General features: G+C 49.5%; 1 protein-coding gene across 2 annotated transcripts in view; it reads right to left on the reverse strand.

Annotated features, from left to right (window-relative positions):
• Positions 1–57: 57 nt before the first annotated feature.
• Positions 58–23611, reverse strand: part of ARHGAP9 (Rho GTPase activating protein 9) — a 29403-nt gene continuing 5849 nt past the window's right edge. Inside the window, exons 2-18 of one of the 2 annotated variants that reach the window (XM_035102387.3) lie at positions 22998–23407; positions 21226–21446; positions 16719–16955; positions 15371–15559; positions 14534–14647; positions 12961–13022; positions 11466–11547; positions 11248–11343; positions 10318–10416; positions 9323–9449; positions 9055–9165; positions 7820–7918; positions 7587–7664; positions 6984–7028; positions 5664–5798; positions 4510–4615; positions 58–3370 (exon numbers count right to left, since the gene is read on the reverse strand). In XM_035102387.3, coding sequence (XP_034958278.3) covers positions 3184–3370; positions 4510–4615; positions 5664–5798; positions 6984–7028; positions 7587–7664; positions 7820–7918; positions 9055–9165; positions 9323–9449; positions 10318–10416; positions 11248–11343; positions 11466–11547; positions 12961–13022; positions 14534–14647; positions 15371–15559; positions 16719–16955; positions 21226–21446; positions 22998–23340 — 2331 coding nt within the window. In that variant the 5' untranslated portion in view covers positions 23341–23407 and the 3' untranslated portion in view covers positions 58–3183. The remainder of the gene's footprint in view (positions 3371–4509; positions 4616–5663; positions 5799–6983; positions 7029–7586; positions 7665–7819; positions 7919–9054; positions 9166–9322; positions 9450–10317; positions 10417–11247; positions 11344–11465; positions 11548–12960; positions 13023–14533; positions 14648–15370; positions 15560–16718; positions 16956–21225; positions 21447–22997; positions 23408–23611) is intronic. The other variant, XM_088661191.1, reaches the window with a different exon arrangement.

Genomic DNA, 23611 nt, shown 5'->3' on the forward strand with positions numbered 1-23611 from the left:
GTTGATATAGAGATGCAGCTGATTGGGTGGTCAATAATGGATCCTTTTCAAATTGGCTGGATGTTTTTAAAAAATCATTTATTAAGGAGCAAGCAACTAGCGGTGCTTCCTGATTATACACAACCAAATCCTCCTCCTTCTTCAACAGTTGCGTGTGGCATACATAGCACATAAAGAAGCCAAGGTATGCTTTTAAATGTCATATTTGAAAAACGCCCACTGCCAAATACAAGGATGCACCCATTTCATTTGTTTTGAGCACAGGACTATTTGTGAGTTAATTTTCCAAATAAGTGTTTTGGGAGACCACACAGAAGTGAAGGAAGGGCAGACATGGAGTATGCGCCAGAAAGAGCCAGAAGATTTCAGAGAGCAAATTGTATGGATCATTTATGGACCAGTTTCCTGACTACAGGGATACAGTCTTTCTTTCTTGTTCAAGCACCTAATGTCATGAACAACTATAGGACCAGGAGAAAACCAACCGGGGGGGGCATTATGCAGGGATGAGGAATAAATTCATCTAATATATATTTTTTGCTTCTTAGGCAGTTCCTTGTCCAGGAGCCTCCTCAGATCCTCTGCAGCAGGTGTGGGCAACCTGTGGCTCCAGGTGTTGTTGGCCTTCAGCTCCCATCAGAGCCAGCCCCCACCAATGAGATGGGGTGAAACCCCCCCACCTCAGACAGCAGAGGTGCACAAGGCAGTGCCCCATCTGCCCCACTGCTTCCAGCACATGGTGTCACCCCGGGATGAAGACAAGCAACAATGCCTTGAGGAGCGCCCCAACTCTCAGAGAAGTCTGTGAGAGCCTGGGCATTCCTACATGGCAGGCACTGCTGCTTGTCTTCCCCCTCCACACCGCCACCACCCCACCCCGGGGCTGAGAAGGCAAGCAGAAATGTTTTGTGGAATCACAGAATTGAATCTCGAAGGGTCATCTAGTCCAACCCCCTGCAATGCAGGGATCTCAGCTAAAGTATCCATTACAGGTGGCCATCCAACCTCTGCTTTAAAGCCTCCAAGGAAGGAGAGTCCACAACCTTGCCAGGGAGATGGTTCCACTGCTGAACTGCTCTTACGATCAGAATGTTCTTCCTGATGTGATGTTTAGCCAGAATCTCCTTTCTTGTAACTTGAAGCCAATGGTTTGAGTCCTACCCTCCAGAGCAGGAGAAAACAAGCCCTATAGATATTGGAAGATGGCTATCATATCTCCTCTCAGACTCCCAAGAGCATTCCTGCACACAGCATTGTAGCTCGTCCCATCCCCCTCCCCGGGGTTGGAAAAGAGCGCTCCAGCTCTCACTGAGTGCGGTGAGAAGGGGCAGCATAGGGTGGGGTGCAGCACATTCCCGTTTCACCTTGGGTGGCGAAATGAGATGGGCTGCCCCTGGCTCCCATCATCCCAGAGAATTGGCAATGCCAGCCGGGGCAGTTGAGAATTTGAGTCTAACAACATCTGAAGGGCCACAGGTTCTTCACCCCTGATCTATAGTTTATTCCTGTAGCCATTAGGAAACTGCTTTTCTCCCCCACCAAACTGAGGTTCCCAAGATGCTTGATTCTGCCCTGTACAGTAGAGAGGGGATGGATCACTCAGAAATTCTTTTTATTGAATGCTTCCCTTCCTCAACTATTACAAGTCACTGAGAAAACCAAGATGAAAAGCTCCAGGAACTATGTGCCAGCCTTGTAAATAAGTCCACAAAAGCCTACAAAAACAGAAACAAAACAAACAAAAAATGTGTTTGCTATGAGGGTAGTAGCCACTGTCTCCATAGTGGGCATGGAAAGGCTGGCTACTAACTTTTAAGACTCATCCAAAAAAAAAAGGACTTCTACTGTGTGAGCTGGATAACTTTTTCTCCATTCCACCAACCTTCTTCCTCCATGGCTGAGGTTGGCAGAGGAGACAAAGTGTGGTCCATTCCTTTTCTGCTAGTGTGCTCACTTGCCCACAAGAGATTCTTGATCAACTAGGGCTACCAGATGAGTTGTTAAATGCCAACCTCTTTGTATGCCATGAGCTAGCCTTCCCAACCTGGTGCCCTTCAGAGATTGCTGGGCTATAACTCCCATTGTTCCTGGGCTTTGGTCATGTTCACTGAAGCTGATAGGAGCTATAGTCCTAAACATATTGAGAGTGACAGATTGGGGAAGGCTGCCATAAGCTATGACCCAAATGATTCAGAGAGCCACAGCCTTATTAGAGTGGATGCTCTGTCATTCAACCAGCTCTTCCCACTGTAACCAGTCCTAAATGTCATAGCTCTGGACCAAAAAACCCTGTACTGGATCTCCAGTACAGAAAATTCAACAGCTTCATTAAGCTATAGTTCCCAGCGTTGTTTTCAGGAAACCATGGCAGTTTCAAAGTAGTTTTACGTTTCTTTTAATTAAAAAGTACTGATGTGCCCTAACATAATGAGTCATGAAGGAGACCTAGAGCAGGCATGAGGAAGCTGGTTCCTTTCAGAAGATGCTGGACTCCGAAACTCTATCAGCCCCAGGCAGCATAGCCAATGGTCAGGGACAATAGGAACTGTGGTCCAGAAACCTCTTAAGACAGGCATTGGTTCCTTGTTCCTGTCCTAGAGGATGTATGCTTTACCGCATGACTTTACAGCAAGGGCAAAATGAGGAACTGGTGCAGAAGGGTGCAAAAACAGAGCAAAGAAGCCTTGCACATCATGTGGAGAAAACATAACTGTTGGCTCAAGAGAATGAGCTGCAGAACTTGGCTGAATGATGATGTCAGAGGGACAGGATTAATGGGGAGTCTATTTTCGACATTCTCTTTTCACATTCATACTCAAGGAATCGTGCTGAACCCTGTGGGCCTAGGTCCAAGCGCTGCCAGTCTCAGCTTCATTTTGCCTCAGCTACATTTGAGGCGTCAGAAATAGTTCTTTGTGGGGGTAGGTAGAGAACACCTTTCCCTATGGTGCACCAGCTTCTAAATTTGACTCAGTCTCAAGATCCTGGATGATGACCCTGCAGAGCCCAAGCCACCTAGAAATCCACACCGCAAGAAGCTGATGCCAAGCAATACTGGTCTAATAGCAAATGCGAGGTCAGTGGTGCTCCGAGCCAATGCTTTGCCCCAGGACTAGATGATCTCTGATTTAGTACGCCTTCAAGATAAAATCGTCAGTCTCTGAGATTTAGGTGCCAGCCATGTCATTCAGCACCTGGGGCCACAAAGATGCTGGGGAATTCAGTAAGAAGCAGCTCCACCACCTGGTTCTGGTACACCATGCCCTCCACCAGGCTGGTTGCATCTCGCTCATGTCTCAGGAGTGTTGGACCAAAGACAATGCCAATGTTCTGTGTCGTCATCCGGTTGATATCTGAGTGCTCCATCACTCTGAAGGGGGGAGGGGGAGAGAGAGAGAGAGAACCATCATAAAGCACTGGCCTCTGTCTAACACATCCAAGGCCAAAGAAGGCATGTGGATATGCTTTGGGTTTGAGATCTAAAAAGAAAAAGTGGTGCTCAACCAGCTTGAAAGTCACATCCCATGAACTGGAATGTCCTTTCCCTAGTCTATATGTGGGCTTGTTGTAATAATCCAGGTTAGAGGAAAACATTTTACACACGCTTCTTTCTCTGCACATCACACTAGGGAATATTTAAGATTTGAAGCCCCCAACATTCTTTCTTTTTACGACCTACAAAAGACATCCTTTGACATTCTGATTCCAGTCAGCTGGAACTTCTATTTCTCACCACTGTGTCATGTAGTGCTAGCTCCCAAATACCGGTACTCCAGCTTTCCAAACTCAGTATAGCCAGGGCCGTCTCTAGGCCCGGGCCAGGTGGCGCAAGGCGCCAGGGCGCCTAGCCACCAGGGGCGTGGAAGAGGTGGCGAACGGCTGGTGTCTGGGAGCAGCTCCTGCTGGCCGTGCTGTGGGGCAGGGAAGCGCTCCCGGCTCAGGAGGTCCTGAGGCCGCTGCCATCCTCTGCCTCCGCGGCACCCGGTGGCCATGACGCCGTGCCCGCCCTGGGCAGCAGCGGTTCCCCCAGAAGCGAGGCGGCACAGAGCAGCAATGCCTGGAGGGCGCCTCCGCCATGCCGCGCCAGGCAAAGTGCTGCTCAGTAAAGGTCAGTGACTCTGGGAAACGGGGGGGGGGGCACCGGAGGGACCTTTGCACCACGGCGCCGGATGGGCTTAAGACGGCCCTGAGTATAGCCTTGCAGAGTAGATCTGATAGGAGAAGCAAGAGAGCTGGAATTATACCAGTTTGCTTCCACAATATACCTTTTCTCTGCAATTGCTATCCTGTGATTGTGTGTGCACAATGCAACGTAATTGCAAGTCCGGTGATGACAGATAAAACCCTCATTGTTTGTCAGTCTTTTAATGGGATTTTAAGCAAGGTTTTTTAACAGGATATTTAACAGCTACCTTCTAATATTAGTAACCAATGCCACACATGCCAGTAACAGGTAGTGGAATAAGAAAACAATTAGGGTTGGATGGTACATTAATCCTGCTTCCTTACTTGCGAAGATGCTCCAGTAAATAATGCAGTGTGTCCCGGTTCGGTTGGGGGAGGCTCTGGATCAGTCCTGCAAGCTTGGATACTTCTTTCTTGGGTTCAGACGACTCTGTGTAGGGAAAAGCAACCAGCCACTCCTTAATTGGGCAGGAGGTGAGATAACAGGCATGCTTAGAGAGACACCACCAGCTTTCAAGAGGCATCATCAGGAGCCACAAGAGACCAGGAAATGGCTTGAGGTTCTTGCTCATCTTGTGAAACAAACAGGACTTCTAATCTTAGCAACAGAATGCAAATGACTCTGCAGTGATTACACTGCTAATAAAGTAATTTTACAAACCCAGATCTTAGTTGGTGAAAACCAAGGCTTTGGGGTTTAATTACTCAAAAAAGTAGGAAGTTACTAGGTGAATTATTGCAGAAAAGGGCAGTATATACTTGTTCTGAGCCATTTTTCATCCCCAGCTGCAGAGAAAATTGTTGGCAGCTGATATATGTGCTCCTGCAGCAGGTATTTTACCCACCATGTGATCTCGGCTTCTCTACCTGCATTTCACCCAAGCTCTAAGTTATGCATGGGAGCCACTAATGTGCTAACTGGGGGCGGGCAAGGGGAAATGTGATGTCATCTGAGCTGCCAAGTCTCCCACTGAAAAATGCGGGATCAGCAGCGGTGCGGCACCGGAAGTCACTTCTACGCATGTCTTGACATGTGTAGAAGCAACTTCTGGTGCCGCTCTGCTCGATTTCCGGTGCCCAGACATGGGCAAAGCGGCACCCGAAATGGAGCCTCCCTGGCAGGTAGGAAATCTGGGGGATTTACGGGATTTTTTTTCTGTTCGGGATAACAGCGGGAAATGGATTAAAATCTGGGGGTTTCCCGCGAAAAACGGGAGACTTGGCAGCTATGGATGTCATTCCTTTTGGTCAGGGATGTCCAACAGGTAGATCACGATCTACTGATAGATTGTGGAGGGTCTGTGGTAGATCGCGGTAGATCTTGGGAGACACCCCCCCCCCAAAAAAAACAACTTGGGCTCCCTAAAAATAGCTCAACAACTTTGGTAGATCACTGCCAGTTTTTTATAGTGGGAGTAGATCTCAGTCTCTTGAAAGTCGGACCAAAGCCAAAAGGCAAGGACAGGAAATACACTTACTGACACAAGCCACAAATTCATCAAAGAGGTTGTACGGAACCAGTGGCTCAGGCAGCTCCCGGAAGAAAAGCTTGAGGGCCCCTGTTACCACATGCACATCGTCCCATTGGGGGTCACTGAGGCGCAGCTTCTCCTCTAGAAAGGGAGAAATAAGACAGTAGAGCTGCTGAAGACAGGCAAATGAGGAGTCAGAAAAGTCTGCCTGAAAGGAATCATTGTGCCCAGGTCACAAGAAGCAATTGTTCCACTCTCATTCTGCACTGGCCAGGCCACATTTGGAGTACTGCGTCCAGCTCTGGGCAGCACATTTTAAAAAGGACATTGAACTGTTGGAGTGTGTCCTGACAAGAATGGCAAAGAAAAGCAAGGTCTATGAGGAACAGTTGAAAGAGGTGGGTATGTTTAGCCTACAGAAGGGTAAAGATAGGCAGACGTCCCAGCTGTCTTTCAAATGTCTGAAAGGCTGTCACAAAGAGGGAGGAGATTAATCCTGTGTTGCTGCAGAAAAAAGGACAAATTGCAGGGAGTTGTATTTCCCTATACTCAGGAGAAGCATGCTAACTATATACAGTGGAACCTTGGTTTTCAAGTGTCTCAGAAGCCAAACAATTTGGAACCCAAACACCAAAAGCCCAGAAGTGAATGCTTCCATTATGGAACGCACTTCAGTCAGTGCCGTCGGAAGCCACTCGGGCACCCGGAGCAGCAAACATGATGCGCCTCCAGGGGTGTCGTGTTGCTATGCACATGCGCGCTACATAGCAGGGTGGCGGTGGCGGCGCCCGCGCTGCCCCCAAAACACGGAGCTGGGAGCAGCCCGCTCCCCCTGCTCCCACCTTGCTACGCCCCTGACCTCAGTAGTTGAATGGCTTCCGAGGCGTCTTTCTTCATTTTTCTCAATGGAATTTGCCAACCGCCCATTGCGCCTCAGTTGTTGAATGTTTCAGAAGTCGAATGGTCTTCCGGAATGGATTACGTTCAACGACCGAGGTACCACTGTATAAGAGTTGACTGACAATGAGACAGACTGCCTTGGAGAAGGTGGAGCTATTTAAGCAGAGGCTGGGCAGCCACCTGTCAAGGGTGCGGTAGTTACTTCCTGCATTACATATCATGCACTGAATGGGGGCTGGACTAGATGACCCCCGGGTCCCCTTTTCAGCTCTGTTATTCTGCACCTCAAGAGAACTGCATCCTGCATTCAAGGCACAAGTTGGCTCCATAAAAGGCTTCCATCTCTGCCTTGCTTGTATTGTGTTTCTCATTCTGTGTTCTTGAGCTCAGAGACAAAGTTGTAAAGAAGCAAGCACCCGTCATTACCTTGCTCAGGGAAGACGTAGCGCCCATCTGAGGTCACTGCCCGCTCTGCAAGACAATGCAATGGTTACTGAGGGCACCAGTAAGAGGAACAAGGCCTTTGGCAATCCTATCTTCACAGCATGTCTTACATAGATACAGATCAGCAAGCCATACACAGATTCAACCTTCTCCTTCTTATGCTTCAGCTCTATGATTTATACACATATTAAAGCAGTATGTTTACATTCATAGGTTTGCCTTTTGCCTTATTATAAATAATTGCAAAAGCAGCTGCAAAATTGCTTTGGGGGAGCAGGCATGTGTGCATTGGCTACCTTCCAGGTGCCAGGCAATAGGTGGCTTCTGTCCTCTGGCTGTTCTACAGCTGAACCACACTGGAAACAAAACTAGAGACCTATTCTCCACCCCCAAGATAGGAAAACATGTATGTTGGTATTGAATAGGCTGAAAAGTACTTTTCAAACTGGCCCCCGTTTTTCCAATGCTTCCTGTACCATCACAAAAGGAAAAGCCCAGTGACAGAGGACAAGATGGCTTTGAGACTCAGCAACTCCTTTCTCTGCAATCCCCCCCCCACTTCTATTTATCACTGTAATTACTCACCATGATCAACTATGAATCTCAGCTTTTGAATAACGGCCAAGTTCCCACTGACCCTGTAGATTCCATCTACATCCAGTCCTGAAAAGCAGAGGAGAAACCCTCCTGTGAAATCTCATGGACCCCCAATGGAACTAGGCAAAGTGAAGGCAGGAGGCTACTACCAGGGTCAGGGTCAGGGCCAATTCCCAGCCCAGGCGATGCCTCATGGAGAAGGAATGGTGAGCACAGCGTACCTCTCTGTTCCACAGCTTCCACACACTGCTGGACAAAACGTGGGACGGTGCCCCCTTCCCGTTGGCACAAGGCTTCTAGCCGGCAACCAAAGACCTGGTCTGGGGAAATAACAACATCAATAATACCCCACCCACTCTGGGCGGCTCCCGGCAGGATATTAAAAACATGATAAAACATCAAACATTAAAAACTTCCCTAAACAGGGAATCTGCCTTCTGGTGTCTTCCAAAAGTCAGATACTATAGTTGTTTAAGGAGGGTGTTCCACAGGGAGGGCGCCACTACCGAGAAGGCCCTCTGCCTGGTTCCCTGTAACCTCACTTCTTGCACTGCCAAGGGAACTGCCACAAGGCCTTCCGCGTTGGACCTCAGCGTCCAGGCAGAATGATGGGGTGGAGGTATACTGGGCTTTAAAAGTCAGCACCAACACTTTAAATTGTGCTCGGAAACGTACTGGGAAACAATGTATGTCTTTCAGGACCAGTGTTATGTGGGCTCGGCGACCACTCCCAGTCACCAGTCTAGCTGCCGCATCCTGGATTAGTTGTTGTTTCTGGGTCACCTTCAAAGGTAGCCCCACGTAGAGCACATTGCAGTAGTCCAAGCAGGAAATAACTAGAGCATGCACCACTCTGGCGAGACAGTCTGTGGGCAGGTAGGGTCTCAGCCTGTGTACACCAGATGGAGCTGATAAACAGCTGCCCTGGACACAGAATTGACCTGCGCCTCCATGGACAGCTGTGAGTCCAAAATGACGTCCAGGTTGTGCACCTGGTCCTTCAGGGGCACAGTTACCCCGTTCAGGACCAGGGAGTCCCCCACACCCGCCCGCCCCATTCCCCAAAATCAGTACTTCTGTCTTGTCAAGATTCAACCTCAATCTGTTAGCCACCATCAATCCTCCAACCTTCTCCAGACACTCACACAGGATCTTCACCGCCTTTACTGGTTCTGATTTGAAGGAGAGGTAGAGCTGGGTATCATCCAGAGGAGAGAACTGCATCTGGAGGGCACCATGTTGGCTCCTGCTACATTTCATGTTCACAACAGCCACACCAAAATTTACACCCATCTATTGCAGCCATGCTGGTCATGATTATGGGGAATTATTTTGCCTTTTCAAGGGTTTCCCATCTGAAGCATTACGAGCAAGTACATCATGATGCCAATTCTACAATACCTCTAAAAGTCCATCATTCATACACCACCTAAGCTGAAAGGGTTTGGGTAGTCACCTCGGATCAGTCCTTTTTCCTGCAAACTCCGCAGTGGAGGCCGTTTGGCTATGAACCGCCTCAGCTTGCTCTTGACCCGCTTCTTGTAGGCTCTGTCTGGACTTGAGGGTGCTAGGAGATGGGCAGGGAGAAGGGGGGAGAGAAGAAGTTAAGGCAGCTGCTACAGTAGCTGAAGCTCAGATGTCCCAGCTCCCCTACCTAGGCCAAGGCAGCTTTATTTAAGAAACTCACTTAGCATTCCCCACACCCAGATTTGCTTGACACAGACCTGCCTCCGCCTCATTCTTCAGAGCACCTGGCTCCTCCTCATCATCAGCACTGAGGTCCACAAGTTCAGCACTGTTGGACCGGCAGAGTGGATACAGAAGTGGCTCATCCAGAGGATTCTCTTGATCCTGCAGTGTGGAAGGGAGGCAGATGAAGCCAGTAGGGGTGGAGCAAAGCAGGCAAATGAATTTAATTCATAATTTATCCCAAATGCAAAATGCGGTGTTTCATTGCTAGGGAGACCTAGATTGGGCTGGCCAGTGACTTGTCATGGTGATGCAACCCTGACCCACATAATCTTCCAATTGGCATTTCATTTAATTCCAGTCTTCCTCAACCACACTTTCAGCTTTGCAACTGGCCCCTTAAAAGCCCTGGGTCTGGAAAGCGGGAGGAGGGCAGAGGGGCCAGCTGTAGTGCCATTAGCCTTCCCGGGTGGTCTGCTTCTATCATGTACCAATCCTTCTCTGACACCATGGGTCATATCTTCAATGGAGTAAGATTTATTACAGGCATCCCCAAACTGCGGCCCTCCAGATGTTTTGGCCTACAACTCCCATGATCCCTAGCTAACAGGATCAATGGTCAGGGATGATGGGAATTGTAGTCCAAAACATCTGGAGGCCGAAGTTTGGGGATGCCTGATTTATTAGGTTTGGCCCTAGTTCCCTGTTTCCACATCAAGCTGTATTTTTTAAAAAACAAAACAAAAAACACAAATCCATTTTTAATGTGTTTCCCCGCAAAACACGCAGTTTTATACTATTTTAATACAGCCTTATTCTAAAATGTATTTTGTACACATTTTAACATAAAATATAATATTGGTAACTTGCTTTTTCAGCTGAAAACTATTGCAATAACTGCATTTCAATAATAACTGCATTTCAATCCATGTTTCAGTCCCAGGAAGTGCAAATGAGAATGGTTCATTAAAACAAATGCAGATTTCTAACTTTGAAGAGGGGGAAGAGCCTTTTGGTTTGCCTGACTCACCAGCCTACGGATGACCCTTCTGATTGCCTGGAACCAGTCTTGGCTGACAGCCTCACTACCTGATTGCAGGAGATACTCATTGCCTGTCACGGTGCGGAACTAAGAAGAACAGAGGGGGAAAGGAGAGAAGGCAGGCTGGATTAGGCAACGGCTCTGTGTAACCCTGTGTTTTCCTAGAATACATTGTCTTGCATTTCAAAGGAAATCTGTATGAGGAGCCACTGGACATAATAAGAGCCCTGCTGGGTCAGGTTAGAGGCCCAACAGTCCTCTTTCATAGTGACCAACAAGATGGGTCTTGAGAAGCCAACAAGCTCCTGCAATAGCAGTCTCCCACCACCTCCAATCCCAGAGAGGGAATTTAGCTAGGAGTGAGGAGTTGACTAACCCTTGAGAATGTTACAGGTAGGTAGCCGTGTTGGTCTGAGTCGAAGCAAAATAAAAAAATTCCTTCAGTAGCACCTTAAAGACCAACTAAGTTTATATTTTGGTATGAGCTTTCGTGTGCATGCACACTTCTTCAGATAATTGCTTCAGATAAGGTAACTGAAGAAGTGTGCATGCACACGAAAGCTCATACCAAAATATACACTTAGTTGGTCTTTAAGGTGCTACTGAAGGATTTTTTTTATTTTCCTTGAGAATGTGCTTTTGAGCAGATTCTCACCATCCACTTCCCAGCAGAGACAATCCATGGTCTGGAAATTATCCTCTCTCTTCTCCATGCAGGGCACCTGCAGTAGCCCTTCTTGAGCTGCTTCTCTATTGCAGGCCAACACAGGACCATTAAAGGTCAACTCTGTGTTCTTAAGTGAGAGGAGCAAACAAAGCCACAGTGGGGGCAAAAAGGGCTCAGTTCTTGGCAATGTGACATCTGACCCCAGGTATCCCACAGGTCAAGGCTCATTTCCTGAGCGTTCACACGCTTACATGGATGACGTTCCGCTTACTGGACAAGTCCCTGGCCCAATCAATGCGGGCACCACGCAAATCCACACTGCTTTCAGGCCGGCTACTGGCTGGAGTCTGCAGGAAGAGAGGAGAAGGAGTTAGCTGGGAGAAGGACACAGGAGGCCTCTGCTGTCAAGCACAACCAGTTCTTCCTTCCTCCTTCACCTTCCACATTGTGCCCTGCTTGCCCCACTCACCCATGCAGCTGCCATCTTGGGGTCCTTGTAGAACATGAGGCTGTTCCCAGCCAACACCAGCCACGAAGATGCCCAACACTTTCTGCGGGGGGTGGGGGTGCGAGAAGCAGGGTGAGAGTCTATGGGGATGAATCTGACAGCATGCATATTCTGAGCGCACACACAAAAGCAGGAAAACAAATGCCCCCACATTCAGGCATGTTACATTGATTGCATTAATTGGCTGGACTAAGCACTGCAGTTATATAAATGAACCCACCTCAACCTTACATTGAAAGCAGCCAGTGGCTTTCTTGCATTTTCAGACTTCATATGGAAGACTTCATTGTATCTTGCTCTGATGCCGTCACACCCAGAACCTACTTTATGTCTTCAGGCTGCCCTCCCCTCCCCTCCCCTTCCTGAAGGCAGCTTCTCTAGGAGACAGAAAACTCTAATCCTAACCCTCCCCTGCCTTGCGGGAAGATAAGGCTAAGGAATAAACCCTACACAAATCCTGAGAGGAGTCCCTAAGGTGGTTGGATGGCACCTTGGATGCCTCCTTTCAGCAATTCCTGCAGCCAAGTTGGTGCCAAAGGGAGTGCTCTGCTTTCCTTTGGACCACATGAGTGAGTCTGAGAGGGAGGTCTTGTCATCTCTGGGCAGCCCAAAACCTCCACACACACTGTCCAGGCTCGCACCCCAAGGATGTCCCTTCAGTGCTGCTAATGCAGCTGTTTGACTTCACCCCTGGGGCGGACTCCATTATCTCTCAAGACAAATGGATGTCAACAAGGAATCAGGTGAGACTTTCTTTACCTATTTCCTGTTCTCTGGAACTAACTCAATATCCCAGTTTGAGCCTGAGGGAAGGAGAAAGAATTCCTCCTAGGTCATAGCTGAAGAACTATGTTCAGATGTTGCTGGATTCCATCTCACATCAGCTCCAGCCAGCGTGGCTGGTGATGCATGAGCACTGGAGCCTCGCAACTCTGGAGGCCACAAGTATCACCACAGCCCTGCCTTAAGACCAACTGGTCTCATTGCTGCCCACTTTTTGAAGACCCTGGGGCCTTCCACAGTCATTGGCATGGTAGTATATCCATCGTATTGCCCACAAGGCTTATTTAGATACTCCAACCTCTTTGATTAATATGTGTCCCATTTCACACAAGCTTGCTTCCTCTGCCCCACCAAACTTCTCCCCTGATGGAGAGAACCCAGGCTCAAATCTGCTTTATTTCCTCCTAGGTTGGCTGGGCCCCCTCCTGATCTGTGACAGTAAGCTGAAAAAAGGCCCAATTATCCACTGACAGCCCTTTTGTCCCTTCACAGCCAGGACATTGCTTGTCAAAACCCCTTCAGCTGTGAACTGCTATCCAGCTGGAAGTGAGCAACCAGCCAGGTTAGCATGAAGACTAGAGGACCAAGGGCTGCCCAGTTTCCACCAAAAGGAATAGGGGGAAGCACCCCTCCTCAAGCATCTTCCCACTGCAGGGGGATTCCAGCGAGGTACCTGAGTTTTCGGCCTCCTTCTGCAATCTTGGTTTTGTTCAGCTGTCCGGTTTTCTCCACCATCTGCAGCGAAGAAGCATCAGCATCAGCAAGCACCATGGGCAAACCCTCTGACCTTTTCTGAGCTGCAGGATACTCCCCAATAGCCTCTGTTTCTCAACAGAGCTTAACCTGCATCTCTCCATCATATCAGACAGGCGCTTGTTCTATTGCAGGGGTCCCCAGACTTACCGGCGTTTGGGCCGGTTCCAACCGCGCCGATCGCGCGGCGGGCCGGAGGACGGGGGAGCGCGCGCCTGTGCGGGCCGGCAGGCGGGGGAGTGCGCGCCCGTGCGCATGCTGGCGCTTACTGGCGCGGTGGCGCGCTTCCAGGGTGGAAAAAGCGCTGAAAATCCGTTGTGCACATGCGTATGGGCCTCCCCCGACCCGGAAGTGCACCAGAAATGACCTCTTCCGGGTCGGGAGAGGCCCATACGCATGCGCACAAAGGATTTTTGGCGCTTTTTCCCCGACCCGGAAGAGCGCTGCTTTTATATGCTGTAAGAGCGGGCGGCGGGCGGCGGGGGTCGTCGTGGGCCGGATTGGCAGGCCAATTGGGCCGCATCCGGCCCCCGGGCCGTAGTTTGGGGACCCTGTTCTATTGCCTTCTCAGATGACTACTGAAGACATTCCTTTTCCATCAAGCCTTGGAGCTGGTTTTATATATGATCTTATTGTTGGTGTTTAGGATTAGGTACTGCACTGGGTACCTAATCCTAAACCTAGGAGGATTAGGTAAACCTAATCCCAACCTAGCAGTTCAAAAGCTGCAAGTAGATAAATAGGTACCGCTCCAAGCGGGAAGGTAAACGGTGTTTCTGTGCGCTGCTCTGGTTCGCCAGAAGCAGCTTTGTCATGCTGGCCACATGACGCAGAAGCTGTACGCCGGCTCCTTCGGCCAATAACACGAGATGAGTGCCGCAACCCCAGAGTCAGTCATGACTGGACCTAATGGTCAGGGGTCCCTTTACCTTTACCGCACTGGGTCTCCCTAGCCCACCCTGCAAAACTTTATTTTTCCAAAGGCTGGATTCCACTCCCTGTCGCCCCTTTGCTTCATTCACCCTCCAAGCCACACCGCCGGTAGCAAACTGTGCTCGCCTTCTATTATTCCTATTATTATTGGGTAGTCCATTGCCTGGGCTGCACTTTTGACTTCAATCGGATCTTGCCTGCAAGTTTTCCACAGGCATCTGGTTCACAGGTATATAGTCTAGGACTATTGGTGCCATTGGCCTGATCCCACAGGGCTCTCTTCTTATAAGAGCATCCTACCCCACCCCAAAACTGAGAAAGACGCCTGCCTGACATGGCTGTCCTAAACTCGGGGTGCTCACTGCTCCAGATCCTTTCCAGTGGGGAGGCGGGGAGGTTTCTTTGCTCAATTATATTTATATCTAGCTTTTCCTCCAGGGAGCTCAAGGTGGTTTATAGATGGTCCCCTCCCTTTTATCCTCACAACAATCCTGTGAGGCCAGCCGGCCCCATGGTCACCCAGTGAGCTTCACACACTCTAACCACCACACCACACTTACATGCAGCAGGTCAGGGCTGTCTGTGGGGGAACCATTGGCAGATCCCGACGGTGCAGGGTATTCCTCTAGCCAGGCCTCACAACTGTGTTGTGAAAGGTTCCGGCGATGACTTCCCTGGAAGGAGAGAGACACAGAAGAAGTGAGTCTCCCAGCCTCTTTGGTGTATCAAGTCCAGGGCCAGCCCTGCCATTAGGCAAAGGGAAATGACTGCCCTCAACAGCTGGTTCTGGATGAAACGAAGGGGTGGCAAACAGCTGCTTATTTCATTTGTTATGGGTGATATCCAATGTTAGTCCTTCTCAGAGTAGACCAACTAAAATCAGTGACCTCAAGTCCACTAATTTTGGTGGGTCCACTCACAAAGTTTGGATAGCACCCTATCTTTTATTGTCTTTTTCTCTGCCAGGGAACGGGGAAAGGAATTTCTGCTTCAGGTGCCAAAATAATGTGGCTGACGTTGGTTACTTTTGCACCTTTACTTGACATGGGTTGGAGGGGAGGCCATGCCATTTGCCACTCTGCCTCACGCAGCCAAATGTCTTGGGCAAGCCCTGGTCCAAACACATTCTACACCATTGCCCTGCCCCTCCTGTTCTCACACCTGCAGTTCCAGACAGACACAGAGTAACGCAAGGCTGCGTACTGACCGATGCCCCCCAAGGAATCCTGGGAATTGTAGTCTGTGATAGGTATACTGCAGTTCCCAGGATTCTTGCAGTGGGAGGGATTTGCTCTAAATGTCTGGTGTGCACACAGCCTCCATTCATTACCACATGTACCTAATTCCTCCACTTTTGGGCACACAGTTGCTCCCCAGCCCCCCCCCCGGTGACTTACCTTGGGCACGTGTGTCTCTGGCAGCACCATGGACTTGGTGTAGCTCAGCTTCTTGTCCCTGGTCCTGAGACCCTGACTCCCAGCCTCCAGCTCCCCCCTCTTTGCTCCGTCTGGGTCTTTGTCCAGTGTTTCACCCAGAGGAGGGTCTACAGGAGCTGAGGGGCTGTGTCCCTCTGCCTCTCTCAAGCGCTGCAAAAAATGCAGAAACACAGAAGGGGGGGGAGGATAAAGTGGTGTGTGTGTGTCAGGAAGAGAAGCTTCTATCTAGAGAACCGGACAGCTTCCAATTAAAAGAGGTTGCCCTTCCCCCTCCCCACCCCAGGCTCAGCAATTCCAGAGACTTAATCCCCAGGGGCCCCCTGCTATTTCTTTCAAACCTCCTCTCTCACATAAGCAACAGCCCTCCACCCTCCTGACCCACCCACCCCCCATCTGTCCTGCCCTGACCCTCTGCCGCTGATGATCCTAACAAGACCTACAGGCACAAGCTCTCCTGGTGGAGGAGGGACGCACGGGGCAGCGGGGCGTGGGGAGATGGAAGAGCCAGCTTGGGAGATTAGCTGGCACTGGCAGGCTGGCTCCTTCCCCTTGGCCAGGACTCCTAGTTCGTTAGAAGTAATTACTGCAGAATTCCTCCAGCAGCGGCCCAGGGAGAGGGTGCCAGGAAGCAAGGGGCTTCAGAGGGAGGCAGCCTGTGGGGGGAGGGAGGTGGCAGCAGGTACCTGTTTGTAGGGTTCCCCAACAGGTGAGCCGCCGCCCCCAATAATGGACCAGGGGGCCCTGTGTGGTATAGTGCTTAATAGTTCTCAGCTGGGACCTGGGAGATCCGGGTTCAAATCTTGATGCAGTCATGGATATCGCTGGGTAGCCTAAGGCTGCTTCCAGACTGTTGCCATTTTTGGGTGGGATTCAGTCACATACCAGCATATTCAGGCTGTGCAATGCAAATTGGTTTGGTGCTCTGGACTTTTTGCAATAAGGAAAGTAATGGGGAAATACACGCTGGAAAGTGTGAGATCACAATTGCTTGACACAACATTGTCTATCCTTCCAGCAAACAAATATTCAATAAATAGTTGGTGCTGTCCAAACCCCCTACAAACTTTGTGCAAACAGATCCGGATGAATGGTAAATAAGCAGGTTGTCCAGAAGCAATCTATTTCTTTGCCTTACCCACCTCACAGCGTTGTTGTGAAATTGAAAGGGCCAGGATGGGAGGCAACAATGTGAGCTTATCACCTAAGCACTGCTTGCCAGCCCACCCCCCTTGAGAAATGCTTGAAGTGATGGAGGTGAGATTCTGCACTAGCAGTTGCACACACTGGTAAGAACCAGCAGCAGCCTCACCATCTCCTGGCTCCTTCGCGGGGGTTTCCATGACTTCTCGCCCGTCACTGGCTTGTAATAGTAACTGCGCAGGGAGCCAGAATCGATGTGCTGCTCCCAGGTGTCCAGCACCTGCAGTGGGGGGCTGCGAGGGCTGGGGGGCATTGTGGCTGGTTGCTTCATCTCCTCCAGGTTGCAGTAAATTGGGGTCTTTTCCCCAACGGGATGATGGGGAGGCAGGTGAGTATCATCTAACATCTGTCAGAAGAAAACAGGGGTGCTCATTTTTTTCAGATATTAAGAGGAGGCAGTTTCTCCTCATTGTGGAATGCAAAACAAGTGAGAGGAAGCCTCCATAGCATGGGATTTTCATGGTGAACCCAATAAAGAGCTCTGGATAACTTAACTTCAAAAATAAACATTTTCCAATCCTGTTATGTACTGAGCTGAATCCTAGAACAATAGGATTCAGAATCAGCGGGAGCTACCCAATCCAACTCCAGGTGGAAGTGAATCCGCAACCTGATTGGCCTGCTGGAGCAGCCAATCAGGCGGCTGGCAGAAGCGAATCTGCTACCTGATTGGCCTGTAGGAGCAGCCAATCAGGCTGCAGGCAGAAGTCAATCCACAATATAATTGGCCCACAGGTGTAGCCCTGAAGTAGCCAATCACGCAAGGCCCATTGTGTAAATAATGTATATAAGCAGATGGTTTTGGGAAAAGAGCCATTCTTCTTCTCCTCTTCTCCTTGATGACTATGAGCTGAATAAAGAGCATGAAATTCACTCTCGACTCCGAGTACATTTCAAATCCCCTAGACAAGGGGCAAGAAGAAGGCAGATCTACTGATAGATATTTGAATGATCAAGAAGATTTGAGGCCTCTCCCAACTGGTTAACAATAGCAACAACAAAGGCCCCAATCACATGATACATTTAAAGCAGTATCATACCACTTTGGTACTACTAAGGCAGTATCAAACCATCATGGCTTCCCCCAAAGAATCCTGGGAGCTCTAGGTTGTTAAGGGAGCGGAGACTTATTAGGAGCTGTCCCCTTCTCCTCCCAGAGCTACAATTTTTAGAGATCCTTGTGAAGAGGGATTGAATTTTAAACCACTCTGGAAATTGTAGCTCTGGGAAGGGAAGGTTTTTTTTAATAAAAAAACAAAACAAAAAAACCATACCACCCCTGGCACACGACCCACTATTCCATCACACAGCACAAAACCTCCAGATAAAAACCTGGCAAACCAAAGGTCTGTATCACCTAACAGACTTCTATAAAAATAACAAACCCTTATCAACGCAAGAAATACAAGACAAACTAGAAGACACCCAAATGCCCTGGTTAACACACCACTTCTTAAACAATCATAGTAAAATCAGCAGCAACTGGCTCTTGACAACATATGAAAACCTCCTCCTAACAACAAAGGGACACGGCAAAGGGATGGTATCTGCAATATACAAAATACTACTCCCAAATCCCACGAGCCCCCTAGACATAATCAAAAAACAATGGGGGGACGACATAGGCTATGAGATTAACCCCACTCAGTGGACCAGAATGTGGTCTAAACCCTGCTTTAAATTCTTATCAATGAAAAGGAAATAACTCTCTCTGAAACTCACCCAATCACAATTGAACAGTCAAACCCTAGGGCCTAAGCCAACCCCCAACCTCTCAACACCAAAAGAACACAAGCAAATAGCAAAGAGAACCTGCACAAGCGATGCTGACACAAAACCCCACACATGCATTAAGCAAAATAGAAACATCGCCCCCCCCCGACCCCACCCCCACTCACCATTCCGCCCTCCACCTCTTTCCCCCTTTTCTTCCTAATGTAACACTAATGTCTCAACAAATGAAACTGATCTGTAGAAAATGTAACTTGAAAAAAGAGACATTGCACATACTTTTGTAAACCAGGAAATCTTTAATAAAAAAATACATTTTAAAAAACCTACAGTAATTCCTGGAATCAGAATGCTTTGATTCTAAGGGCATGGTTTTTACACCAGATCCTACAAGCCTGAAACCTGGCTTTCCTAGTCCCAGATCACGGCCTCCTGTGCCCTCCTGACCTAAGGCAGGTGACATACCATGTGGCACCAGAACATTTCTCAGATTTTTTAAAATACTGTATTTATCTTCTTTTTAAATGTTTGTTTTAATACTGCATTGATGTTTGACTTTTATTTGAACCACACTGGAGTCCATGTGGAGACTTTAAAAAGATGAAGGTGCAGTTTAGACGTTTTCAAAATGAACAAATGCTCATGGGACGCAGGCATTGCGAAGACCCTCCCTTCGGCGGATACTGCACTGCGACAGAGAGAGAGCAGCCACCTTGCCTCCATCATTGGAACAAACTGACCATGTAATCACCTGTCCTATCTAGGTCTGTAATCCTCAGACGTCTCCAATCTGGAGTTTACATTCATCCCCACCCTACAACGTGGAGCCTTTTACTTATAGCGGAAAGATTTTTACCCCACCTAATAACCAAAGTTACCCCCATTTTATCCTCAAAATGCAACTAAATGTGAAAGGTACGTGTGCACGGCCAGAGCCCTGGGTTGGAGTCACACAAGTTGGCTCCAAGCCACACCCCTAACCCCAACAGAATCCACCTGAACCCCCACCCATGGACCATCACAAACACTGCCCCGTCCCAGAGAGGTCCTACTCTGCTGCTTTCCTAAGCCTTGACTTTGCTAGAAAGGCCCCTCTTTCTTCCCTCCACCCACCCATTGCTCAAGAGGAAGCTGAAAACCCTTGCTTCATTGCTGGGGTTTCCAATGATTCCTTTAGCAGTTCAGAGAGCCCCCGCTCCCCAACGCCTCCTTTTGCTCTGCGTTGGCCTCCCCCAAGCGCTTTCCCTATTTTACCACCCCCCCCCCTCCCAAACTGCCTGTTCCAAAGGCCTTTCCTCATGCCCACCTCCCCAGCCCCAGTTCCCCCTCCCAGCCCGGTACTCACTGCTTTCAGTGCCTGGGTCAGGAGTGCAGCTCAGAGTCACACCCTGAGGCTCTGGCGGCCCTCCCCCTGGCTTCCCCCACATCCTGTGTGGGCAAGACCAGCAGCCTCCCAGGGAAAGGGCAAAAAGGGGAAGTGGGGTGCAGCATGTTCAGATGTGTGCTGCTGTGACCACCCAGGAATCTAGTGGATTGTTCAGTCCGCAGGTCCTGCATTGCAGGGGGTTGGACTAGATGACCCTTGGGCTCCCTTCCATCTCTACAATTCTGTGATTCTATTATTCAATTCATACTCTGTGATTCTAATAGGTTTCTTTTGGATTAAGCAGCATATAAAGTTTATTAAATAGATATAAGTGTGCAGTTAAAAGTCTGCCCCAACCCTAGTACAGTGGTATTTTACCATTATTCTCTTACCGTATTTGAGACACTGGCCAATCCTTCCTTAGTAAGGAACACTGAATGGAAACCCTGAAACTGCTTTTACTGTACAAACCGCTGATCATGTTGCTGCTCGCAACCACAACTGTGGTTTCTGTTTGCTTAAAAGTAAGGACCGGAAAGCAGTAGGGAAAGGATTAACCCTTTCCTCCCCAGCTGTGAGCCCAACAAAAATCCCTCCCCCCCCACCCGCCGTGCCCACGACAATCAGCAGTAGCAGGAGAAGTGGGATTTTCACTGGGATTGCAGCTGAGGAGCAGAATGGCCACATGTCCTTCTTTATAGACCAGAGGCAGGAAATCTTTTTCAGCCGGAGACCCAAGGCTGTGCAGGGTGTGTGGGCAGCCGGGTACACTTGCCCAGGCCTCAGAGGGCTAAGTCAGCTGGGGGGGGGAGAAGCACCAAGGACCAAGAAGATATGATAGCTATCTCCCAATGTCTAAACAGGGCTGTCCCATGGAAGATGGAGCAAGCTTGCTTTCTCCTGCTCTGGAGGGCAGGACTCAAACCAATGGCTTCTAGTTACAAGAAAGCAGATTCCAACTAAACAACAGGAATAACTTTCTGAAGTAAGAAATGTTCTGGTCCCAGAGCTGGGTGGGTCCAGAGTAAAAGCAGCAAGTAATGTAAATTTTACCTTCCCCCCCCCCCTTTTAAAAGCATGCTTGTTTCTGCACAAATTCACACGCCCTTCTCTTTCCTCCATCCAGGGCTGCAAGGGTTGGAGGACACATTCCAACCAAGCCCAAACACGTGTACATGTGCGCGCGTGTGTGTGCGCGCGTGCACACAAAGAAGGGCTTGTGAGGGGTGTGGCTTGGGGAGAATCCCAAGGTTCCCCACATGTCATAGAGGACATTACTCTGTTTGAAGGACTGTCTAGTCCAGGGGTTGTCAACCTGGTCCTTACCTCCCACTAGTGGGCATTTCAGGATTCTAGGTGGGCGGGAGGGAGTGAAGGGTCTGCCTTTCAATGGAGGGCTCAGGGGACAGGAGAGATCTGAGGCCTTGAAGCCCTGCTTCTGATTTCACAGAGTTATTCCCCACACCTCACACACCTTAATTATGTGAAAAGGGTTGAGACAGGATGGAGGCCACCTTACCTCTTGGGCGCAGCTTGCCAGCAGCTGCTCCTCTGAACTCTGCTCCTGCCTTGCGTCACCAGTTTGGGACAAGCCACATGTGCTGTGACTGCTCCCCAAAGACGAGGGACGGGAACGCAGAGGGAGGCTGTGGCAGGACATGAGGCCGACGTGGTGAAAAGGCCGTGTGTGTGGTTCCATGCAGAGGTCTATCAGAGAGCAAGACAGCAGTTCCAAGTGAGCTAGAAGGATGAGGGAAATGGCAACGTGAGAAACACATGAAAAGGGTCGGGTGCTGGGGGACAGGTGCAGTCTGTGACTGGGGGCTTTCCACCTTCGCAGCTGGAGGCACTTAGGTATGAATACCGCTTGTTAGGAAGCACAAGTGGCAAGAGAGCTGCTGCCCTCATGTCGTGCTTGTGGACTTCCTACAGGCATGAGGTTTCCCACTGTGAGAACAGCATAGCTGACTAGATCGGCCTTGGCCAGGCCTGGCATTAAAAGCCAAGGGATTGTACCAACTCCTAAATACCTCCTTGAGACACCCGAGTTATCTAATTAAAGACCAGATGACCCTCTAAACAGGGGCCACTGACTACCACATCCCCAGTTCTAGCCATGAAGTTTCCTTTTGCTAGCATGTGCACACATAGTCTCTCAGGAGAGCATGCCTCATGTGTCCCATCAGCCTCCTATTGCAGGACTGGTCCCAATAGCCATCAGCGTGTCAACATTCTTCCAGCCAAGGCTCAAACCAGGAATCTCTTGTGATGATCTACCAGAGGCTGCAGAGAGGAGGAGGAGGGGTAGGAACAGTGTTGTTCTCTCGGGTTCTAATGCCACTTACCGTAACTTCTCCCTCCACCCCACTGCTGGTAGACCATTGGTTCCTTGTGACCTAAACTGAGCTATCAATGCTTCCAGGTCTTTGCTGGAACAATCGTCAGATTCTCTATCTCCACGCTGCAGCCAATGTGAGGCTTAATATGGAAACAAACCATTGGTCCAGCTGTCTTCAGCCTTGGTTTCCCAGATGTTGTTGGGCTACCACTTCCATCATCTCTGACCCATTGCCTAGGCTGATTGAAATAATGGGGGAAGAGCTCTGGTCTCTAGGGACTGGCAGTGGCTCTCAGGGGTTTCAGAAAGCAGTCTTGCACAGCCCCACCTGGGGAATGAACCCAGAACCTTTTGCAGGCAAAGCCTGGGCACTCACACCAAGCCACAGCCCTGGCTGCTCCCCTCAGAGTCTGCTGGCTTCCCCATCCACTTGCCTGCCCTTCTGCTTGTTCCTGGTTGCCTCTTCCCACATGATCCTGCCCATATATTGAGGCCTCAGCATGGTGCCCTCCTGATGCATTGGACTCCAGCTCCCATCACCCCAGAGAGTAGGGATTCTCAGGAGAGCAATGCCATGGCTGCAGGGAAAGTGTGACTGCTTTACAGTTCTCACGTGGAAGGTCTGCCATCCACCCCAATAAGGGTGGCAGTCCTCTTTTAAAGGTGTGTCAGAGGAGAGTCCTCTCTTTTAAGGTGCCCTTTATGTGACTGTCCAGTCCAAGTCTAGCTTAAATATAAAGACCGATAAGAAGGGAGAGCAAGGGCCTAAAATTTCCCATTGCCAACAACACTTGGACAGCTGAATGGGCAGACACACAGCTCATCTGCTCAAATTCTTCCCCACTATGGTGAGATGTGTTGCATTTCTATTTAAATTCTAGAAGTTTTGTCTACAATATAAACTGGCATGCCAGCCTGGCTCCTCATTGTTTGGTCCTTCCCCAAAAACTCACCAGTGCCACCATCTTGCTCTGCATTGATGCCAGGATGCTGTGCAGTATTTTCCAGGCAGGCTGTCCTTGTGCCAGGCGGCACTTCAATCATGTAGGTGGCAGGCACAAAGATGGGCCGCTTCTGCTTGGGCTGACCAAGCCGTCGCACCTGCCACCAGTCCTCATTGGCCTTGTGCATGAGTTGGAAGATCTCGCCTTCTGCAATGGTCACCTGCCTCCCATCCTCAGATTTATATTGGTAGTTGTAGAGGGCCTGCAGCATAACAGCGCCAGAGGGATTGTCCAGTGATGGTGTGCTCTGGCGGAGGTTGAACCCTTCCAGTAGTCGCCGTCCTGCAAGCATCTCATCAGAACAGGATAGCCGTGAAGCGTCAGGGACTGTGTGCCAGAAGGGGCACAACACCGAGAGGCTGAACACACAAATATAAATATACCTTTTAGAGCGGAGAAGATGCCAATCTGCTTAGGCACATCTGCTGTCATCAGCTGGTTTAATCATACATGATGAAATATTAGTGTACTAAGAATGTCAAACATAGGAAGCGGGCCAATACTGAATCCACCATTGGTCCATCTAGCTCAGGATAACTACCCTGGCTGTCAGGGGCTCTCTG

Source organism: Zootoca vivipara, chromosome 2, assembly GCF_965207765.1.
Source record: "Zootoca vivipara chromosome 2, rZooViv2.hap1.1, whole genome shotgun sequence".
NCBI lineage: Eukaryota > Metazoa > Chordata > Lepidosauria > Squamata > Lacertidae > Zootoca > Zootoca vivipara.